Source organism: Grus americana, chromosome Z (genome assembly GCF_028858705.1).
Source record: "Grus americana isolate bGruAme1 chromosome Z, bGruAme1.mat, whole genome shotgun sequence".
Classification (NCBI taxonomy): Eukaryota; Metazoa; Chordata; class Aves; order Gruiformes; family Gruidae; genus Grus; species Grus americana.
In genome coordinates this window covers 44,491,293-44,512,952 of record NC_072891.1, presented here as the reverse complement: position 1 = coordinate 44,512,952, position 21,660 = coordinate 44,491,293, and the positions used below count along the sequence as shown (strand labels likewise).

Below are 21,660 nucleotides of genomic sequence, written 5' to 3'. Positions count from 1 at the left end.
CATTTTCAGTCTAAGACGGTATTTTAACAATATACATTTCTAAATCACTGGTGATGGGATAGCAGTGAGCACATAATCAGCAAAGTGTAACTCCAAGACTACTCATGGTCAGCAAGAATTTATCGAGTAAAACTTTGGGTTCCTTGTCTTCCATGAACATAAGTATTTTTGTTCTGCTGGAAAATAGAAATGAGATTTAACACCTTGCGGTGACCACATAGTATTGGGACTCACGTTGCCTTGCAGCAAGGGGTAGGACATGTTTTTAACCTGTGGTGCTCGTAAGCAGTTACCTGTGCTGTTAGCAACTACTGGGCACAGAGGCACCAAAAGGGCACACCCTGCCCTTGCACCTCCGGCTGCGGGCGGGAGCCGGGGGCAAGAGGAGGCCGGCACCTGCCGGCCCGGGACCTGCCTGCTCTCTCCCGGGAGCGCTGGCAGCCCTGCTCGGGTGCCGGGGCCGCCAGGGCACGGCCAGGCGCCAGCCACAGGGGAGAGCCGCCACCTGCGGCCTGCCCCCCCGCCTCCCGGCCGCGCCCGGCCCCGTGGGGCGCCGGGGCGGAGCAGGGCCCGTCCCGCCCCGCCGCGCCGACGGCAAACTTGTGCAGCCAGGTGGGGCAGCCGACACTCGCAACGTCCCGTCGCGTCCCGGCCGCGGCCAGAGGATCCGCGTCCTCTGCCGATGGATCCCGCGGCGGCGGGGGACGAGCTGTCCCGCCTGCGCGCCCTCTTCCTGGCCTGCGACGCCAGCGGCTCGGGCCGCATCGAGCGAGAGGACTTCGGGGCGCTCTGCGCCGAGCTGCGGGTGCAGCCGGCCGAGGCCGAGGCCATCTTCCAGCGCCTCGACAGCGACCGCGACGGGGCCATCACCTTCCCGGAGTTCGCCCGCGGCTTCCGCGGCGCCACCCGGCGGCGGTCCGGCGGCGGCGAGCGGGAGGGAGAGGAGGAAGCGGCGGTGTGGGCCGGCGCGGGGCTGGAGCAGACCTGGAGGGACTTCGAGGTGCGGCTCGGGGACGAGGCGAGGTACATCCCCAGGTAAGGACCAGGCCTGCCGGCGCCGCTTCCCGCACTCCGGGGCGGCGGCGGGACGGGCGGGCGCCGTGGCGGGAGCGGGGCTGCGGCCACGGGGGTGCGGGGGCTGAGCCTGCCCGCGGGGAGCTCTGCGGCGGCAAACCTCCTGGCAGCAATACGGCGGTGCTGATGCAATACCCTGCTGGGGAACGGCCGAACGGGAGTTCAGACTGACCCTTCGCCTGCGGTACTTGCAGGTGTGTAGAGTCTTGCCCACATCTGCTTCCCGGTTTTGAGGCTTTCCAGCTTTGTTTTTCCAGCGTGCAGCCGCTTGCTTGCTTCCTCTCCGCTGCTCTGCCAGGGACCCACGTGGGAAAATCAGGCCGGTGAAACGCGCGGGATGCAAAGCGCCGCGAATGAAACTTCCTCCCCATCCCCGACCAGCCCCCAGCACCTTTCTTGCACCCTTGTCTTCCTTTTCCTGGTGAATGCGGAACAGCACCACCTTTGCCTCCAAAAGGTGTTCGTAAGTACGGCTCTCGGGCTGAGGAGCTCGCTGAAGTCCCTGAGAGCCTTTGCCCTCGATGTCAGTGAAATGAAGACAACTGATGGTAGCTTGGTTTGGGATTAGACCCGATTACCACGGGTCTGTCAGTACCGAGCTGGTTGCAGTTTACAGAGGCACATTTTGTGCCTGAAACCTGAGGTGTTCAAAATTAGTATGAAAATGTTGGCCATAAAAGATAGAGAGTGATTCTCCTTCATTAAAAAATTATATGATTTAAGATGGAAAACAAGCAATCTGAGTTTAAGGGTTTAGCAGCTCGTTAAGAGGCAGTTAAAAAAAATATGTACACGAATATATCCAGAGAGACTGTCTCAGCTGCAGCGGGTCCTGGCTGCAAGGTACACAGAAGATAATAAGAAGCACATTAGTTTCTCTGTAACTTTTGTACAATCGAGTCAAATGTGCAGTTTGTTGTTCTACATAAGCATGTATCAAGTCATTGGCGAACTTTTATCATATCAGTCTCCGTATAGTGCATCTTAAATTCTTACCTACCCCAGTAATTTTGTTCTAGCCCCTTTTAAAAATGTGTTCAGGTTGTGAGATGAAAAGTTTCTCCAGAGAAATTTTCAGATACTTAACCTGCTACTCATGTGCACAACTGGAGTTGATTGTTCTTTTGGTTTTGGACTGGAAGGGTAAATAACATTGGTTAGTCTTATTGGACTGCTCCATTTCAGACAGATCAGTAACTTCATACAGGTCTTTCTTACCTACTTCATGATGCCTTCCTTGCTACATAATTGGTTTCAACAGGAAGAGAACAACAAAAAATAGACTGCTTGAAAGTTTGCAGAAGCAATGTGTAATTTAATCTAAAGCCAGACAGAAGCTCAATAGGAGATGGAAAAAATCTGACTCATGAGCAGTGGTGGCACGTGAAAGCATCTGTCTCCTTTTGGTAATAAGCCTATCTCAGTATCTTGGTTACTATATTTGCAGCAGCAGTTTGAATATAGTCCATTTGTTTGTCTAAGAGGATAGTAGGAGGGAAGTGGAATAGCTTTTGTTGGTTTGAGTGTGCAGACACTTCCTTTAGTTTTGTTAATCCATCATGACTCAATTAATGTCATTTGTGTTATGATTCTTATACATCAAAATTGCAAACAGAACTAAATTTTGCTAAATATGTGTGTATCAGGTGGGCAGTAATTTGATGTAAATGCTTCCTATTCATGTTCAGCTTTATAAATAGCTTTGAACATCCTTCACAGTTGGCTTGTATTTTTTAGGTATGTGCCAACGTCAGCTGAAGAACAGTGTGCCCTTTGTTTTCTTGTTCTTTCACTTTCCTGTCCTGAAGTGCTAGAAGTAGATCTTGTGTTATAGCTCAACTTTTTTCCATTTGTGGCCCACATCTTTTTTTTGTTGAAACATATGTGTAAACTTTTTTTCATGTGAGTAGTCTCACTGAGATCATTAGCACCACCTATGTAAGTAATGACTATATTGAAATTGTTTGAGGAGTCTGGGTGTAGGAGAGACTTTAAACAACAGAAGACAATAAAACCATGTAAAGTACAAGCTGGTACTTCAAAAAAGTTACTTTTTATTTAAATTATTTAAATTTTCTTAGTTGTTTATCAGTTCCAGTTTTGTTTTAAGGAAAGGCAGTACTTTCAAAAACAGCCCTAGCTTGGAACACACCTGCATCTTCAATACTATAAAACAGTTGGTGTCCTCACATTGTGGTTTATTACTCTTCATATGTTTGCTGTAACATTGGCATTAAAAACTGTGAGAAGAGTAAGTACAGAGGAGAAACTACTCAAACCCAGATGATACAGGAGTAGACCAAAAAAGTTAAGAAACTTACCCATTTGGTGCTCCAGGCAGGGAGTGTTCCAAGGTACTGCCCACACTGGAAGGGTTTAGCCCTTGACCGTGCTATTGGGTGTTGCGTTCTTTTTTAGTATGTGGCCAACCTCAGATCTGTTTGAATTTCAGTGGTAAGATTGAAAGGTACCCTCCATGCTTCTAATAGGCATGTGCTTGTTTAAGCATGTGGGAAGGTCTTCTAATGGCAATGCTTTTCCATTCCTTGGTTTGAACACAGAGTGATCCGACATCCACTGACACTTAAAAGAGAAAAACTGTACTTACAAATGCTATGACAGCTATTTGTGTCTGTAAATTATAGGCAAAAAACTTACCAGAAAACAGATTTTGAAACTTTAGTGTCAAAGACCTTGAATCAATAAAGACTTGGGCCTGCATGTGCTGTGTGCGTTCTTGTGTATTGTGGGATTGCTTTGGGATAAACTGAATCCCTTAAAGCCCTACTGGGCAATTTTTGTGTGATATTTGGCAAATTGGATAATCTGATTGGAAAATGAACTAAATTTGAGCATGAATGGGTGGATGAATCTGGAGAAGGAAGTTTGTATCCCTACTTTTAGTTAAATTCTTCTGCTTCTAAGAGTCCTCATACTTCATTGCTTTGCTTTTTAGTCTTGGGCTCTGTTTCACTTGTGTGCCTTATACTTTGGGCCAAGCTGACTGTTCGTCAGATTTCAGCACTGCCAGACTGCGAGATTTTGTGCATTATACAATTCCAAAGTCCTAATGTGATTGTGATAACAGTTTGCCCCCAATCATGTCATCTGGAGCTGTATAGAAAATGTGGATCTGAGGGTTGTGATAAAATTCGAAAAGTGCTGTTTTTAACATGAGCTACTTAAACTGTGAAGACGGGCAATGCTCATGGGATATACTGCTGTGCTACAGCAAAGGAGAGGAGGGGCTCTGCTGCATAAAAAAGGTCCAAAACCTGTCATGCTCTTGCTGTCATGAGCCAGGATGGATCTTGACCAAAGTCAATACAGAGCACAGCATCAATTCTTGTCAGCAATTTGTGTTTACTTTCAAGAGATGATGAACCATGATATCAGCACTGGAGAGATTTCCTTGGAAGTCAAAGTGTGTTCCCTGGAGAAGGGATAAAGGCAAATCCTGAGGAAAAACAAATGCTGGGTCCCCCTTTGTCACAGTGCTGGAGAGGGGATCTCTCTTGTAAGAATGATGTCTTTTAATATGTCTCATGACAAGGATTTGACAAATGTGCTCTGCTGGGAACGTGATGGATGCCTTTCTGTGAGCTAGAAGACTTTCTGAGCTACCTTAGCTTTTACTGCTCTTCTGTTTTTCGCTTTAATCGGAACAGCATCTGTGCCAAATAACTCAAGCACTATAGCATTTGTTTTCCTGGTATTTTCATGTTACATGATCATTTATCATAACCACATCCTTTGGAGCGTTCTCCTTTTCCGTAGACTTCATCTTTCTCTCCCTGGCCCATAGTGTTTTCCACTCATGCCCCACTGGCTCCAAATCAAACCCCTGTTTTTAGGCAGGGAACAGTATTCATTCTTTGGAAACCTTAAAAATCCCTTCCCTGGGAATCAGCCCTTGGCCAGGCTCTGTCATGTGGGGGGTTGCAGATTTGTTTGTTGTCTTTTAACGCAGCCTGTTTCTGAAAGAGCAGATACAGAAAAAGAAAAGATGGTGTTAAAAACCCCAACAACCATAATGCTTCAGGTTGAGAAATAACGTGAATTTTACACCATGTTAACATTTCATGTAATCTGTTTTTCCTCAAGGCACTTAATCTAGGAGAAAGTGTTAGGCACTCAGCCATGACAAAAGTAGATTCTTTCCAGTTTGAAATGGATTTGGTTGATCTTTCCTGGTGGCTGATATGATGGCATATCCAATGTGTCTGCTTTTCAGAAAAAGGTATTTCTCTATCTCTTTGGCACACATAGGCTATTGGTCTCCAGTGTAAGGATGATCATCAGATGTGTAATGCTTGATCTTTCCCTTGCTCCTGCCACCCAGCTCACATCTTCCCAGCTCAGACCACCTTATATTTCATCCCTTCATGCCCATACCAGAACAGAGCTGCTACAAGTGATCAGAGTAATTAGAAGAGAACATTAGAATAATGTTCTAAAACTTAGGAACAGGAGCATATTATCAGCATGACAAGTTTAAGTGTAGTGGCGATTATCTGTGCTTTTACCTGCACCTACAAAAATAGAAACTACATTTTTCCAGTGCTTGAAAGATGTCTGGGTCAAGTAAACAAAGATAAAGTGTTTGGAGACCTTAAAGTCTGCAGGTAAGAACATGGATAAGAAATATGATAGAAGCAAAGGCAGCGGTCAGTAATTGGCACAGGAGGATGTTGGAAAAAGATACAGATGTACACAAAAAGACCTACAAAATAAGTCCTGCTGGGGAACACTTTGGTCTAGTTTTCTTGCCCTTGCCCAGCTAAGCCTGACAGCCCACGCACAGCTCCTGCTGATGTGAGTTTTTACCTTGTTTTGCTGCTTTCTTCTCCCCAGAGTCCTCTGCACAGCAGGGGCTTGAACTTGTGCTGGTCACCTTGTCAATCTCCACCTTTCTAAAGCAGACCCAGGTAAACATACACAAAATAGCAATGGAAGAAACACCGAATCTTTACCATGTGAATGAGGGAAGGTAGTATTGTAACATCACTGGCACATGTTTGATTTCCTCCAGTTTTCCACCAGCTTATTGCCTTTGTACATCTTTCGTGGAAAGCTACACTGAAAATACCACCCTTGGGGTCAGGCTAAGGGAAGCATGTAACATAGCATCCTCTATCTGGCAACTGCCTAGGGAACACATGTAATGTACTGAGCAACTGTAGAGTGATTCTTCTTCGATAAATTCCGTCAACTGCCTCTGAGCTGCATTCACAGTGTAGATCATTAGGCAAACAGTCTATAATGCTATGAATTGATAGGAATTAGCAGAGCTCTGTGGGTTATATGAAATTATGCCACAGTGGGAAGGCGAGGGGTGCCCAAGAAGCTGGGAGGGGGCACAGCCAGGGCAGCTGACCCAAACTGGCCAAAGGGAGATGCCATACCATATGATGACATGCTCCTTATATAGCTGGGAGGTGGGCCAGTAGGTGGGGTGGCTTGAGAACTAGCTGAGCATTGGCTTCGGGTGGTCAGCAGTCGTGCTGTGCATCACTTGCTTTGTATATTGTTGTTGTTGTTATTATTATTGCTATCTTCCTTTACTGTCCTATTGAACTGTCTTTGTTTCAACCCATGAGTTTTACTTTTTTTTCCCCATTTTTGATTCTCTCCTCCATCCCACTGTGTGTGTGGGGAGTGGGCGAACGGCTCTGTGGTTGTTTTAGCTACCAGCTAGGTTAAACCACATTGGCTTGAACTAACTCTTATGTGAAGTTGTGCAAATATTGACTAATTACACTTACTAATTACTAATTTTATAGACAGCTTACCTTATAAAACCTTTGAAATGAGGTGGGGTAAAGCCAGAGCAGTACTTGGCCAGAATACTGTACTTTTTTGGGTACTAATGTTTTGTGTCTGTGCTTTGTAGAAGCAGCAGAAAGGCATGCATGGCAAGTAGCATAACCATGATCCAAAAGGACAGTTTCTTTCATGTCATATATCAAAAAATGCTCTTTCTCTGCACTAATATTTGTGAATGTCTGCAGTTGTGTTAGTGTGGAACTTAAAGGGGTGCAGCTAAATCCATTTAAAAGTGATTTCAGGATATCAAGGAAGACCAGTTCTAAAGGGCAAACCTGAGTATTTCTGATGAATTTTACTGAAACTGAAGTAAGAGCATTCCAGTTGCCTTTGTATCCAGCCAAAGGATAGACTGAATATTCAGAGTTCAGGGGTCAGCTTGGCGAAATCCATTTGCGAAATCTTCCTTGATAAATATTTTTGAATAACTAAAGAATTTGCAGAAGAAAAAGCATGCATTTCAAGGGGAATTGGAGACAAACAAACAAATGGGGCAATATTCATTGCAACTAATCTGTCCTTCTGTAGTGCTATCACTGATATTTACCAAACCATGTGAAAACAGAGGAGTGATTGAAAATATAAAAAGAGACAATTCAGAACAATTCCTCTCATAATCATCAAATACTTACAGCGTGTTGATATATATATATATATATGTGTGTGTGTGTGTATATAGCTTCATCCTTCCAAAATCCTGCGTATCTATAAAATGTTATCACAGTGTGGTTGCTGCTAATTCATCACGAATACTTGGAGTGATTAAATCAATAGCAGTCTTCCCAATTCATGAAAGTATATTTCCTCTTGCTGAAGGCATAAGAGATTAAGCAGAGTCCCATCAATTTTGTTGCATGACTTTAATTTCTCCTCTGTTTTTTTTGTTGCTGCAGTAGTTGTTGAGTCAGGTTTCTAATTAAGACTTCCTGTAAAGTTGCCATAGAAGCACTCAGGTAAGTGTTACTGGGAATTTCCATGGCCAAATTTGATCTAAAAAAGCCTTCCAGGCCCTTTCCAGGATCCTGCACAGTTGTGGTTGTATGGGTATTGTTTTGTTTCTTAAGCCTAAGTACTACTTCATAAAACTGAGTCACTGAGATATTTTGAATCCATCTGGACGGTAGGTGGTCACTGGGCTAAGGAGGAATAATAAATATAAAGAGGGTTTCGTATCACAGAGGGAGAATAAACTCTGACAATAACTACTTTGTGCTTCTGACTACTGCGTCTTAGAGCAGACTTAGCTCTATGGCAGAGGCTCAGCAGCATGGAGATACTGATTTTTATCTTCAGTTCTGGTATGTGTATTTGCATACACTTTGAAAAGATGCTGCAAGAGGGAGTGGCTGTGGCATTCCTGTAAAGGGAATGAAAGTGGCAAATACATTACAATATTCCACTACAAGTGTCTTCTGCTCCTGGCAGATAATATATAGCAAGCAAAGGCCAGACTAATTATTTGATTCTCTGCTCCCTCAGCGTAAGACTCTGTACCTCCAACTTTGCTATTCTGTTCACAATCTGTATGGTAGGAGGCCTCACATATTAACAGTATGCACGTGCTATTTTTGAATGTAGGATTTGTATTATACTTTGAGGTACAGTGTAGTTTTGGGGATGTAGCTTCATTTGCTTTAAAGGCAGCAGCTGATTAATCCTGCACAAAATGGGGTGAGAAAGATAGAATACCAGCATAACCCTGTAATGTAGGTCATTAAAGATCCAACCCTAATTCAGTGACCTGTGATTTAGAAGAGAATCAGGAAAACATTAGCTTAAGTAATGAGTATTTTATGTTAGCATCAAGTAACAAGTAATTTTCCTACTCTTTGTTTGCTTTCTAGGAAACAAGATTATTAGTAGGCATCTTGTTGGTGAAATTTAAAGGAAAAAAGAGTATTTCAGAACACAGATTTCATCTTTCTAAAAATCATATATGTTGACCTAGATTGTGCTGAATTTATCTGCCTTGGAAAATTGATAAACTCTGTCCATGTCGCTTTGGCTAGTGCCATTTCTATTTTAGATCTGACTCATTTAAAGGACTGTGTGTATATTTGCACTGTTTGAAGAATTGACATTCTTCAGCAGCTAATTCTGGATATGCACAATGTCTGCTTCTATCTAAAATTTGAAACGATACTGGAATAGTTTATTGGCTGTTTTGGTGAGCAGTTTGCAGCTCTGAAGGACAACCGCTGAAGTGTTAGGAATTTATGAAATGCAGCATACATGACTAGTTCTCAGTCCAACTATCAAAAATAAATGGAATTTCAAACAGAGAGACCACGGGGAGGCTACTTTTTGTAATATTTGAAGTACAGCCAGGCCCCAGCCTCAAGCCTACACAACATTAATGGAAGTGTGATAGGAATTCTGTAAAATTCCAGCAAGCCAACCGTGTCCTGGGCTGCATCAAAAGAGGTGTGATCAGCAGGTCAAGGGAGGTGATCCTGCCCCTCTACTCTGCTCTTGTGAGACCCCACCTGGAGTACTGCATCCAGCTCTGGGGGCCCCAGTACAGGAGAGACATGGAGCTGTTGGAGCGAGTCCAGAGGAGGCCACAAAGCTGACTGGAGGGATGGAGTACCTCTCCTACGAGGACAGGCTGAGAGAGTTGGGGTTGTTCAGCCTGGAGAAGAGAAGGCTCCAGGGAGACCTAATTGTGGCCTTCCAGTACCTGAAGGGGCCTACAGGAAAGATGGAGAGGGACTGTTTATGAGGGAGTGTAGTGACAGGACAAGGGGTAATGGGTTTAAGCTGAAGGAGGGTCAGTTTAGATTAGATGTTAGAAAGAAATTCTTTACTGTGAGGGTGGTGAGGCACTGGAACAGGTTGCCCAGAGAAGCTGTGGATGCCCCCTCCCTGGAAGTGTTCAAGGCCAGGCTGGATGGGGCTTTGGGCAACGTGGTCTAGTGGAGGGTATCCCTGCCCGCAGCAGGGGGTTGGAACTAGATGGTCTTTGAGGTCCCTTCCAACCCAAACCATTCTATGATTCTGTGATTCTATGAAATGGTAACACCTGGAGACACTGAACTTATTGTTTGTCTAGCTGCATGTACTTGGAGATCAGTCTCTAAATGCTACAAATCTGCTCACACTTTAAATATAATTGAAATCTGATGAACCCAAACCTCAGACTTATTTTGTGATACACTCTATCATCAGAACCTTTCCAAAACTCCGTTGTGCAGTAAGCTCTATAACACAGAAATCTCACAGTTGTCTGAATGTTGTAATAGTACAGAGTTTTTTATTTTTTGGCTTTTCCTAGTTTTAATATTTGTGATGGTGCTGATAATGTCGGTGTTGTTTTAACGAATTGTTGGTAAGGAAAATGTCCTTAACAGTTTTTTAAAATGTGAATTATTAATTGAGTAAACCTAGATCTCAGGAGTTCTTTAATAATATATAATTTACAGATAGTTTGTAGCATCTGATGATCAGATAAATCTGTGCACTATTGTGACTATTTGCGAACCTTGACATTACTCTGTTTAAAATATATTTTGAAAGAGAAATTGTGTGCATACATTGGAGCACTACATTAAGTTTAACTTAACTTCTGAAAATACTTAATACAACTAAAGCATTAGCCTTTGTAAAGAAAAAGCTTTGCAAGACAGAAACAAGTATGTACACAGAAATGCCCCTGGCATCAGTAAATCTGTATTTCTTTGTACTGCTGTGCATTGAAGTGAACGTCAGCATTTCAGCTGGAAACAGATTTTCCAGTGTCCTGAAATACTTTGGTTCTTTAAAATGGGAATCTGACATATAGTAACAATTGTGGTACTGTTGTAGTAAAATGAGTTATACCTCCAGTGGGAAAATCCCATAGAAGTGGGAAATCACATACATGTTGATAATGTGAGCTGTGGAATTGCTTCATGTGGGGAAACAATGCAGAGAATATACATTACTTGTTGATATCGTGTATAGTGAGGGTACTGAATAGCACTACATTCACAGAAGATAGAAAAATCTGTCTAACAAGGAGGATCATTAAATCAGAGTTTAAGCTTTCCTTTAATAGCAAAACCAGGTCATATATTCATGATATGTTAGTTATGGTGTTAGACCAGAGCTTGCAAAACATTATTTCTGTTTGCATTTCTGCCACTGCTATGCTGTATTTCCACATTACTGGCCTGCTTCCTCCACCTATCTAGACCTGATCCTCTCTTTTCCTTTTTTTTTCTGTTTAATTTTTAAGTTCTTTAACACCTGTTCATGTTCTGGCATATAGTCTACGTGGCAATCAGCTTCAATTTTCCTTGGGACTGCTAAATTCTGTTAAAGAATTTTCTGTGGTGTATTGTCTTATGGTAATCCAGATATTGGAACCTAGCTGGCATGTAACACAAAGGCTTATGTGGCGCTACTAGTGGTATGACCAGAAATCAGGGCTTTTTATGTAGGAACCTGTGCAATAATGTTTTAGAGCTTATGCTATTCTTTGTTTTTGTATCTCGTCAAGATGCTTTGCTTTGACAATTAAAACTGTGTGCAATCTTTGTGAATCAGTCCAGATCAAATGGAAATGTGAATATACTATTCCTGCATTGGGGAAACTTTTAAGAAGCAGTATAAATTTCAGGAGGGCTTTTAATCACTAGTTTCTTTCTTCTGTATGTTGTCTTTCACATGAGAATAACATATAGGATTAACTTCTTATAACAATTAATTTTTTGGGGTATAAAACAGGGCTGGCATTATGAGGAGTGCAGTTGTCCAGACCAGAATGATTTGGTTTAAGCCAGAGAGCTGTATTCTCATTTCCCCAACAGCTGTCCCCCACAATGCGCTGATACAAGAGATGTAAATATTAGAAGTCCAACAGCTGAAGGAACATAAAACTTTTTTTCTTGACGGAGATATGATCACCTATCCCCCTTTACACATCCATTTTAACTTAGGTGGTTGGCATGCATACCCATTTTCATTTCTTACGCAGTCTCCTAAAGTTGTAAGCTTCTTCACGCATTATGAATAACATTAGAGCCACCAACAAGCTTGATATACACTATGGGTTACTCCAGTGGCGTGCTCTTCAATACACCATGAATAGAAGTACAAAAAATTTAAGCTAAAGAGTTGTTTCTACAGTAACTATATTAAAGAAGCAGAAAGGGTAAACTATGCTGAATGTTCAAAGTCCATATCTAACTTGCTAAATTTTAAAAATATGCAAAAAGGGGAATATCTTAATTTGTAATACATTTTTCAAACCTGTTATAGAAAATTGTTCCAAGTAAGCATGTTAAAATGGTATCTCTCTTTTTCAGACAAGAGCAGGTCAGTGTTCTGTATCAGAACATACACATAGTGGAACCAAGATTAATCCAGCCGTACGAACATGTCATTAAGAACTTCATCCAAGAGATCAAACTTCAAAGCACAGAGATGGAAACTTTGGCCATCGCAGTGAAAAGGTATAGTAAGTTGTGTTTCTAGTTCAGTTAGGCAGTTACTGTTTTCTCTATCACACTTGGTTGGGTTAAACTACTGGGAGTTTATGCAGAGTAACGCGATGCAGAATGTTTTGGAATTCAGAGATTGGTTTATGTGCACACATAGATGCATAAGCACATATAGCAGCTTGCAAACGATTCCCTGTTTACATTTTTGGATAAGTCCTGGACCAATTTTTTGCAGGCTCTATTCATATGTTTAATGTCTTAAAACATTTTGACTCCTCTTCCTCAGCTGTAACTTTGAGTTTTAGCATGCACACCCATTATACTTTCATTTTAGAAACTGTATTTTTGCTTCTTCAGCTTCAAGGGGTGTATTTACCTATTGTAACTACCCGGCATTTGCAATCTCGCATCATTACTGCCAAAACCAAACAGATTAGCTCAGGACAGAGCTCTTGTATGTGTGGGTAATGCACGTTGCTGTAGTTATCCTTCTGAAGTCTCTTCACAGGGGCCTTTTATCTCTAACTTAATTTTCAAAATGCAGATGTGATATAGTTCATACTAATCATCAGCTGTCAGCTATTATTTATAATGTAATTTGCCTATATCTTCAAATTAATTTGTGATTTTGGTTTCCAACCATACTAGTTTCAAGGTCTGGGCAATGTTATTCCATGTCTGTCTGTCTAATTTGTTTCAGCTGAGGTAGGCAGATGCATTTCACACAAATTTTCTGTCAAGCCAGAGGGCAATTCCTAAGAGAGTATTTACTTTTAAATTTTAGAGCTCAGGATAAAGCGGCAGTTCAGCTCAGTGAGCTGGAGGAAGAGATGGAACAACGCATACAGGCTGCAGAGCATAAAGTTAAAAAGGAAGTGAGTATTTTATATTTACAGAATTTCATAATTACCAAACTCTCAGTGGTCTTCAGCAGGATTGATGGCTAGGTGTGGTTTTGATGGGCTGATTCAGAGCCACCAAAGGCAGGGCCTGGGTGAAAATAAGGTATCCATGAGATCGAAAATGTATTCTCTTAATGCTTTCCCAAAGAGGAATGGCTGCTCAGATGTAATAAATGAAGAAAAAAAAGTCTTATTCTTTTATGAGAATATGCTGGCCTGGAGGAATTTATTTCTGAGACCAGTATTGGAAACGGATTGGAGAAAATGACCTTTCACCATAAAAGTATGGAATCTAGTTCTTCTAGTAGATGAATTTATGTAGAAATTAATACTTAGATCATTTATTGCTAATCTGTATATCTGCCTGGAGCAGTGATCTTTCTTTCCCCCATTCTCATGCTGCCAACTATATTTTAAGGAGCTAGAGACATAAGAGAGAGTAATTGTGATGACAGTGTGTGAGGACCTGGACCTCCCAAAGTTGATGGGAAATTCTGTTTCAATGTGCTCAAGTTTTAGCTGTTGTTTCAACTGGCTTGCAGCCTTGATGAAAAAGTAGAAGAATTCTCTTCCTCTTACCTATTAGAAGTTATATTAGAGCCACATGTAGCTGTGCAATTCTAAGCAGAAAGCAGTACAGTAAAACCACCCTACCTGTATTGTCTGCTTCATGTTCAACTGTTACTAAATTCACATAAGATAAACCTAACTTTATAATGTGTGTAAGAATAACAGTTTGTGGAAGTATTCTAATGTGGACATAAGAAATTCATTAATTAAAACATATACTATGGGCATAATTATTGCTTTGTAGGATACATAATACACTGAATATCTATATATTTGGTATGAGTTCTTTCACCAAAGCATTTGCAGAATCAGAAGCAGCAAAGTGCAGTCTACCAACTTGCTGATTTTAAATAGTTCATGGTTGTTGATCTGTGAAGGTAACTGGTATTCTGATAGATTTGCTTCAAACAGCATCTTTTTCTATACAAGAGGAAACATTCCTATGAAACCTTACAAGTCAGTTATTTTTCTAGAAACAAAATATAATGACATAAAAATGTTAAAGAGATCACCCCAGCAAAAAAGTGTATCATAATATCTTTAACTAATGATAGTGCAACTCTCAGTACAGATAAACTTTCCATTTCCAGAGAGACTAAGCATTTATGATTAGAAAACAAGTACATTTGCTCTGGAAAATTTCTGTTCTGCAAAAAGTGGTAAATCACTGAAGAAAGCCCTGAAGACTCTTTTTCACTACTGTAAAAAGATGACTTGAGATGTGTATATTCACTCATTCTGAGAACATCCACAGTTATGTACTAGCATTATGAAAAAACGCATCTGCTATGTATTACTCACATCTAGTTTGTGTTTCTCATTCTCAGAAGACCTCAAATTGTCACCAAGTTTCATGGATTGCGATTTCACCATTCACATCTAGCTACAGATATGAAAGATGGGCTGTAACTTGTTTCTCCCAGCACTCTCTTCATTTTCACTCTTAAATGTTCCCTTTAGCTCATAGCTCCACATACTCCACCTACTAAAACGCCCTGAGAGTAAATGTAAGATATTTACTTTGTGGGATTGTACTAAGCCATTAATCTCAATGCCTGTACTCAAGGCTATTGTTTGTCAAGAGTGATCTCACTCATGCCACCCTGACACCTGCGTCTGCATGATAGTATCTGGAGGTTGAGCCTATCCTGTATTTTGTTTCTCCAAGGGAAGCAAATAGTTACCAAACAATACTTAGGAGTATAAAGGTGCCAAGAGTAAGAGAATCCATCTTAAGCTGATTACTTTGATAATCATTTTAAAACACAGTTTGACATTTTAACGCGTGGATGTCAGCATCACCTACAGGAAAGCACAGAATTCTGAACAAAGTCCCATGCCTGTCTTTTCCCTGTGAGAACTCAACCTGTCTCATTGGCACCGTGTGTCACTGCTGCATTCTGGTTTTTTGTGTTGTGAAACTGTGCACTGAAGTCCCTGGGGAGTGACTGGAGTGCGTTAAATATATGCTCATCTACAGCACGTGGAACATACCATTCTTCTCATTGGGCTTGGTGTAACTTCCTTTCAAAATCTCTCTGTTTTGATTAAAATAAAACTCGGAATAGTGTACATGGTTTGATATTCAGTCCAAGTACCCTATGAAACTGAAGATACTGTCATCAGCATACCTTTTACTGAACATGGGCCTGTAATATTCCAACACTTGCAAGCGAAAAAATTTAAAAGAATATCAGAAATAAGTAACTGATGGTGGCACAGTAGTGTTGTTGCTAGCACATTGTATGCCAAGCTATAGAAGGCTGGTTTGAAAAAAAAGGATGTAAAGCCCTGATATGTGGGTGGGTTTGTATGTATACAACTATATATGCAATACACACCTAAATTTACGCACAAATAAAATTTGAACAGTTCTCTGAGTTTTTATTTAAGATATTGAGACTATGAAGCTCAGGAGGCTGTGACATGAATAAAAAACACTGAATAGACCCACATCTTTGCTTCTGCCTTACCATTTTATTTTTATGAACATTTTGTAAGTAGACTGCAATTATAGAATCAGTATCTGTGGATATTAAGGAAGGGCAGATTGACATAATGGAAAGATAAAATTACACACATTAGTCTAAGGGGAAAGTGTGTGGTTTCCAAATTGATGAATGCATTTTTTAAAAAACATTTGAAACCCGTCTCAACTTTTAATGAGATAAAAATTATTGCAGGAGAAGCGAAAAGCTGAAGAAGCACTAAATGAGCTGAAGCGTCAGTACGATACTGAAGTTGGGGATCTTCAGGTGACAATAAAAAAGCTTAAAAAGGTAAATGAGTTGAAGTCATGGCAAATGAGTTTTTAAAGTGTTTTAAGAGATACTGACCTTATGAAATGCCTTCCCCAAGACGGACAGCCATATCTGTTTTTCAGTTTAGTGTGTATTTGTAAATGGCAGCTGCAAATAATTTTTTAGGTTGTGCTGTCATTCTATGCTGTTGTATTCATTCTGTGTAATTTGCTGAGATACTTAGGAAAGGGACAAACTGCTAGCCAAATTCTGTTGCTGGATAATTTTCTAGGTCCATCAAGTTGTTAACTGTGCGGTTACCTAGTCTTGTATTTGATACATTAGAAATATTGCCTGTAAGTATTAGATTTATCATAGATTAAATTGGCAACCCAAATACAGTAATTTACTATATTACAATAATACAGTGCCTTTTAGCAGCTAGTGCATTTCTCTCCAATGTTAATGATAGAAGTGGGTTTAAGCTGTAATTTTAAACTGAAATTACTAGTGGAACTAGTTATTAGTAGTCTGAACCTAACTCCAACCAGACTTTTCACTTGATACCTAAGTGTAAGATAAGCTGAAATCACAGATATGAATATTGGTTTGTGTTATTTTGTAATCTGGGTTTAATTTTGTCATTAGTTTTTGCTATAAGTTTTATCAAAGTTATAGTAACCAATGAGGATATATTTTTGTTTCTTCATATTGAATTGGACTTAAAAGAGCATTGATAGAAATAAAAATTACTCAAAGAAATGTGAGAACTTGTAGTAGAAATTCTACACACGTGAGGTAATATATAGTTTTTTTAATGTTAGTGGGGATACACCTGTTTATATCTTCTCAACAGCTGGCTTCTGTTACAGTAGTTACGCATATTCCACACCTACAGAGTAAAAAATGCTGATTAAACATTTTTTTAAGTTTCGCTTTTAAAAATCATATAGAAAACCAGAAAATTTTGGAGTAATGCTGTCTGCTCACACACTTGGGAAAACTATAGGTTTTAAAAACTTTAATAGCTGTAACACGTTTTATGATTTCCATTACTTTTTATGTACTTTGAATCAGAACAATCAATAACAGATTAATTGTGCATTTTTTTGTCCTTCTAGCTGGAGGAGCAATCAAAAAACGTAAATCACAGGGAAGATGTGGTTGAACTGAAAAAAAGAATGCATGATATGTTGCTGGTAAGAGATGATTATCATTTAACATATTAATTTAGCCTCAGTTTTATACTTGCTGCAATACAGATTGTTTTGGAGCTTTTTACATTTAGTACTGGTAAGCTAAGAAATAAACTTTTAAAGTTGTTGATAAGTGTATGAGGATCTTTAACTTGGGAAAAACCCTATTTTGTGTAAAAGCATACATGTTCTAGGTATAACATTTAGAAATAGCTTGACATGATATAGACCCCTTTTTGTGCTCTAGGTGATCCTGCTTTACCAGGGGGGTTGGACTAGATGATCTCCAACCCCTAGCAATCTGTGAATCTCTGTGTGTGAAAGGGAAAAATATAAATTCAGTGATTCTTGCATGATAATTTTTGACTTCTCTGTTGATTTCGAGTTCTTTCATTTTCTTTACCCCTCTATGCTCAGATTTTCTAGTGTTTCATTTTTTATTTAATTTTGATGATTTTTATTTTGCTGTTACAATATGTCAACATTTTATGCAGGTGACTATGACAGCTAACATCTAATATCTTACTTTTTTAAGGAAAATCAGAAACTTAAGAAAGATCTCTTAGAAGCACAGACAAATATAGCTTTTCTACAGAGTGAATTAGATAGCTTGAAAAGCGAGTATGCAGATCAGACTTTGAACACTGAGAGGTAAGGTACTTCTACATGATAATATTTTTACCAGGGGAAAAAATCTGTTGTCTGATGTAGTTATTACGTATGCAGTTGGTAACTCTTATTTTCTAAATTTGCCATAAATGACAGGTACACGTTTGACACCCTGCAAAGTATGCCATGACTACTGTTTGCTTCTCTTGTCAGGTTTCTGAAAGAGCAAGTTCTGGATATGATGCAAACTTGTGCAAACTTGCAAGGAAGCCCATTGATTTTACTGGGATTTCTGTTAAGAGTAAAAGTTATAGCATCAGGCAGTTTTTTCCTCCATGACTTTCACTCAGATTAATATCTGTATGAATATTAGGGAGAATAATTTTTGAAGCCTCCCACATCAGTCTCCACCATTTTTTCCTAAATAGATACTAGATCTATAATAGATGCTAGATACTCATTTAAAGGAGCATAAATTACAGTATCATTGTAATTATCTTCGGATAACACAAAGGATATTTCAAGGGGAAAGGAGGCAGTCCATGTGGTTATTTTGTTGATCTTTGTTGAGATGTAATGGCAGAGGTTGTTGAAGATACCAAGTGATTTTACTTTGCATGAAACTGCTTTTAACATTATTTCAGCAGAAATGTAAACATATTTTGAAATTACATCTTTTTCATACTATATATTTATCACCTCTTATAAATATTTTTTTGCAGAGACCTAGAAATGATCCGAGAGTATACTGAAGACAGAGATAATCTGGAAAGACAAATTGAAATACTTCAGTAAGTTCTTAGTAATTCAGGTTTTTATTGATAAGCTTTGTCACAACATATTCTGAGGTAAATGTTTTTGTATGCAAAAGTCTGGGATGTGATTTGGGAAAAAAATAGCAAGTAAAAATACTGAAATGGCCGCAATTCTTGTAGAAAGTACTGTGCTAATCTTTATAATTTCATTGTAAGTTTGTGTTCCTATGTACTCAAGTCAGATACTGATGTGACAACTGTTACTACTGTGGCATCTAAGTTTTGTGTTTCTCACTGACGTTTTTGTTTGATCTCCTCCTTTTCCCAAAGGAAAACGGGCATATCAGATCCCATTTCATCATCAGTCATCTCAGCAATATGTAAAGGGCAGTGAAATGGCTGTACCAATTTACTGCCCTGTAGCTGGTTTTTTGCGGTCATTCCTACAGGATCTTTTTTCCTCTCAGCTGACCACAGATCATGCCACAGAAGTGAAATAGGGTTTCCTAGGCTGCTGCTGGAGGCTATCTTCACAGTGCTTCCTTCATGAACAATCATTTGTTTGAGTATATGACAACACGTTTCTAGTCCCACATCACTCTTCAGTGTCCATCTAAAGAAAAAGAAAAAGGCTTTTTGATATGGTTTTTTTTCAATTTTTCTTTGTTACATAATTTCTAATGTTTTCTTTACTCCTGCAAGTTAAACTATGTTTCCTTGTTAGATCAGCTAATAGAAAGCTGCATGACAGCAATGATGGTTTAAGGAGTGCACTTGAAAACAGTTTCAGCAAGTACAACAGATCATTGGTATGTATTTATAATTTTGTTTTGTTGTACTAGGAGGTTTAAGAATTAACACACCGGATGCAAATTTGTTTGTACTTCAGTGGGTAGTCAGAAAATTGAGTTTTATTCAGTGATGAGGTGAATAAATCACCTCTTGCACTGAAGGGAATATGTTTGTATTATCTATATGGGAGTGCCTTACCACTGAAAACACACTTTTTCAGAAAACTCCTTTGTTTTAGTAGCAAAGTCTTAACCTAATTTGAACTTTTGTCCAGGCAAGTCACTGGGAAAACAAATAGCAGGGACTGCTGATAACAGGAACCTCAGTCAGACCCTTTTGGACTATCACAACTGTATGAGGATCTGTTGTAACAGATGTAACCTAGCATCTTCCAAACCAGAGAAAGGAAGGCTTGAAAGTTACAAAAAAATCTACTCTACACTGCCATTTTGCAGTATTGGGAAATCTGTTAAATTCCAAAACTAATGATCGGGCAAGCTCTTACATCATCATGAAAGCAATTAACTGTTTTAGAAGGATGGAGACAGAATAATGGACTCACAGAGACAAGACTGGCCAGGAAGGAGGAAAACAGGGGTCATTGCCTGTTTCCAGCATGCCATACCAATGAACGTGAGTGCCTTTTGCTGATGCTGGCTGTCAAAGATTCACTGCAGGTGCAACAAGAGATGCCATTTTCTTCTACCATGCCCTGAAACATAAGCAAGGGAGGCAGATTACAGAGAAGACTGTTCCCAGTGAATAACTGTGTAGAGAGACAGCAGAACATTCAAAATACTCTGTCACATGCTATCAGTTGAGATCTCTCCTTCTCTCCACTATCTCACTCAAGAACCAGGAGGTATCTCCACAGAAACTGTGTCAGCCAGTGACATTTTCCTTTTCACTCTAGTAGTCAACATGCCATTTTTCTAAATGCTACTTTTCAAAGTTTAGCATTTCAAAGTCTTCAGGTGTAGTCAATGAAATCATCCTCTTGGAATTTCCATTGTCTTTTGTGGTTGAGTATGGATAGCAAGTACAGTATTAAAGCAACAAGACCCTAAATGTAATGGGCCTTTTGACATCCAGTCCTATATAAAGCATGAGGTTTAATTAAAAATAAGTAGTTGAATATATATGAAAATACACAGTAGTAATTTTGATGATGCACATTTTTCCATGACAAATCTTGATGCTTACACTGTGTTCATCAAACTTATGCATTTGTTATGTATCTGTCACAGCGGTTAGCAAACACCTCACCAGGAAGTACCATTTCTAGAAGCAGTCCTAAATTTAATGGTGGACAGTCTCCTCTAAACCCACGGTATGACAGGTAAGCTGCCAGGTTTGCTTTTATTAAGTTTAAAAAGACTACGGGATCACACTTGTCTTAGAAGAGCAAATATTCTCAAATGAGAGAGAGAGTAGTCCTGTCTGATTCAGAAAGAATGTGTGACCAAAGCATATGATCCAAAGTATACTGAAGTCAATAAGAACCTTTTCAATCACTTCAGAAAGCTCAGGAAAACTCTTCTCAGACAGCCTCTTGTTTGGTCTTGGACTGGTTTGATTCTAGTCTGATTCTAAATCTCCCCCCCTTGTCTCCAAGAAACTATAAAAATCTACCGAGGACATCTGTTAGCTAGCTTACTCAGTACTTCGGAAATAAAACATTTTTTTGTCATATCTTTAGCCTGTGTGTCTGGTTTTCCTATGTAATAATTGTTACAAAGGTATGTGGGCCTAATTCTTCAAAAGAATAGACACCCTCATCTCACACTGTCATTGAAGAGTAGTGAATGTGCTTGGATATTAACAGGGTAAGACCCAAAGAGAACAGTAAGTTATCTAAGCGCAAATATGAAACGGTCAGAGCTAGTTTGGTTTTGTACTTACTGGATGCAGATCATTGATCAGAGCTTCCTCAGACCATTGCAGAGACTCACCGAACTCACTGGGCACTAGATCCAACCTAAGTGATGAAGGTCATGCTATGTTTTCACACTTTTTTTTTTTTTAAACAGCTGGAATTGCCAGCAAAAATGTGTGTCCTTACTCAATTATAGATCGTTTTGTCTTATTTTTCTTTCAGTGGTACTTCAAACTCTAGAGAGATCCCTGTTAGAGTTCTTGGTAGTCTGTTTTTATGTTTCACCAGAAAGTTGAGTATCTTTGGGAGGCATTAATGTGCCTTCTGCTTCATACTAATAATATCCCCATTCATTCAACAGCATTACTCTTATCCTGCCGTCTCCGTGAGAGATGTG

General features: G+C 39.9%; 1 protein-coding gene across 3 annotated transcripts in view; it reads left to right on the top strand.

The window, feature by feature from the left end:
- The first annotated feature begins 425 nt into the window (after nt 1-425).
- The window catches only part of RASEF (RAS and EF-hand domain containing), a 35,807-nt gene continuing 14,572 nt past the window's right edge, over nt 426-21,660 (top strand). The window contains exons 1-11 of one of the 3 annotated variants that reach the window (XM_054810575.1): nt 972-1,035; nt 1,332-1,537; nt 12,189-12,335; nt 13,108-13,198; nt 15,979-16,074; nt 17,157-17,234; nt 17,767-17,882; nt 18,563-18,631; nt 19,320-19,404; nt 19,922-20,020; nt 20,635-20,726. In XM_054810575.1, the coding sequence (XP_054666550.1) occupies nt 1,500-1,537; nt 12,189-12,335; nt 13,108-13,198; nt 15,979-16,074; nt 17,157-17,234; nt 17,767-17,882; nt 18,563-18,631; nt 19,320-19,404; nt 19,922-20,020; nt 20,635-20,726 (911 nt within the window). In that variant the 5' untranslated portion in view covers nt 972-1,035; nt 1,332-1,499. Of the gene's footprint in view, nt 1,036-1,331; nt 1,538-12,188; nt 12,336-13,107; nt 13,199-15,978; nt 16,075-17,156; nt 17,235-17,766; nt 17,883-18,562; nt 18,632-19,319; nt 19,405-19,921; nt 20,021-20,634; nt 20,727-21,660 lie in introns of all 3 variants that reach the window. The other 2 variants (XM_054810573.1, XM_054810574.1) reach the window with 2 other exon arrangements.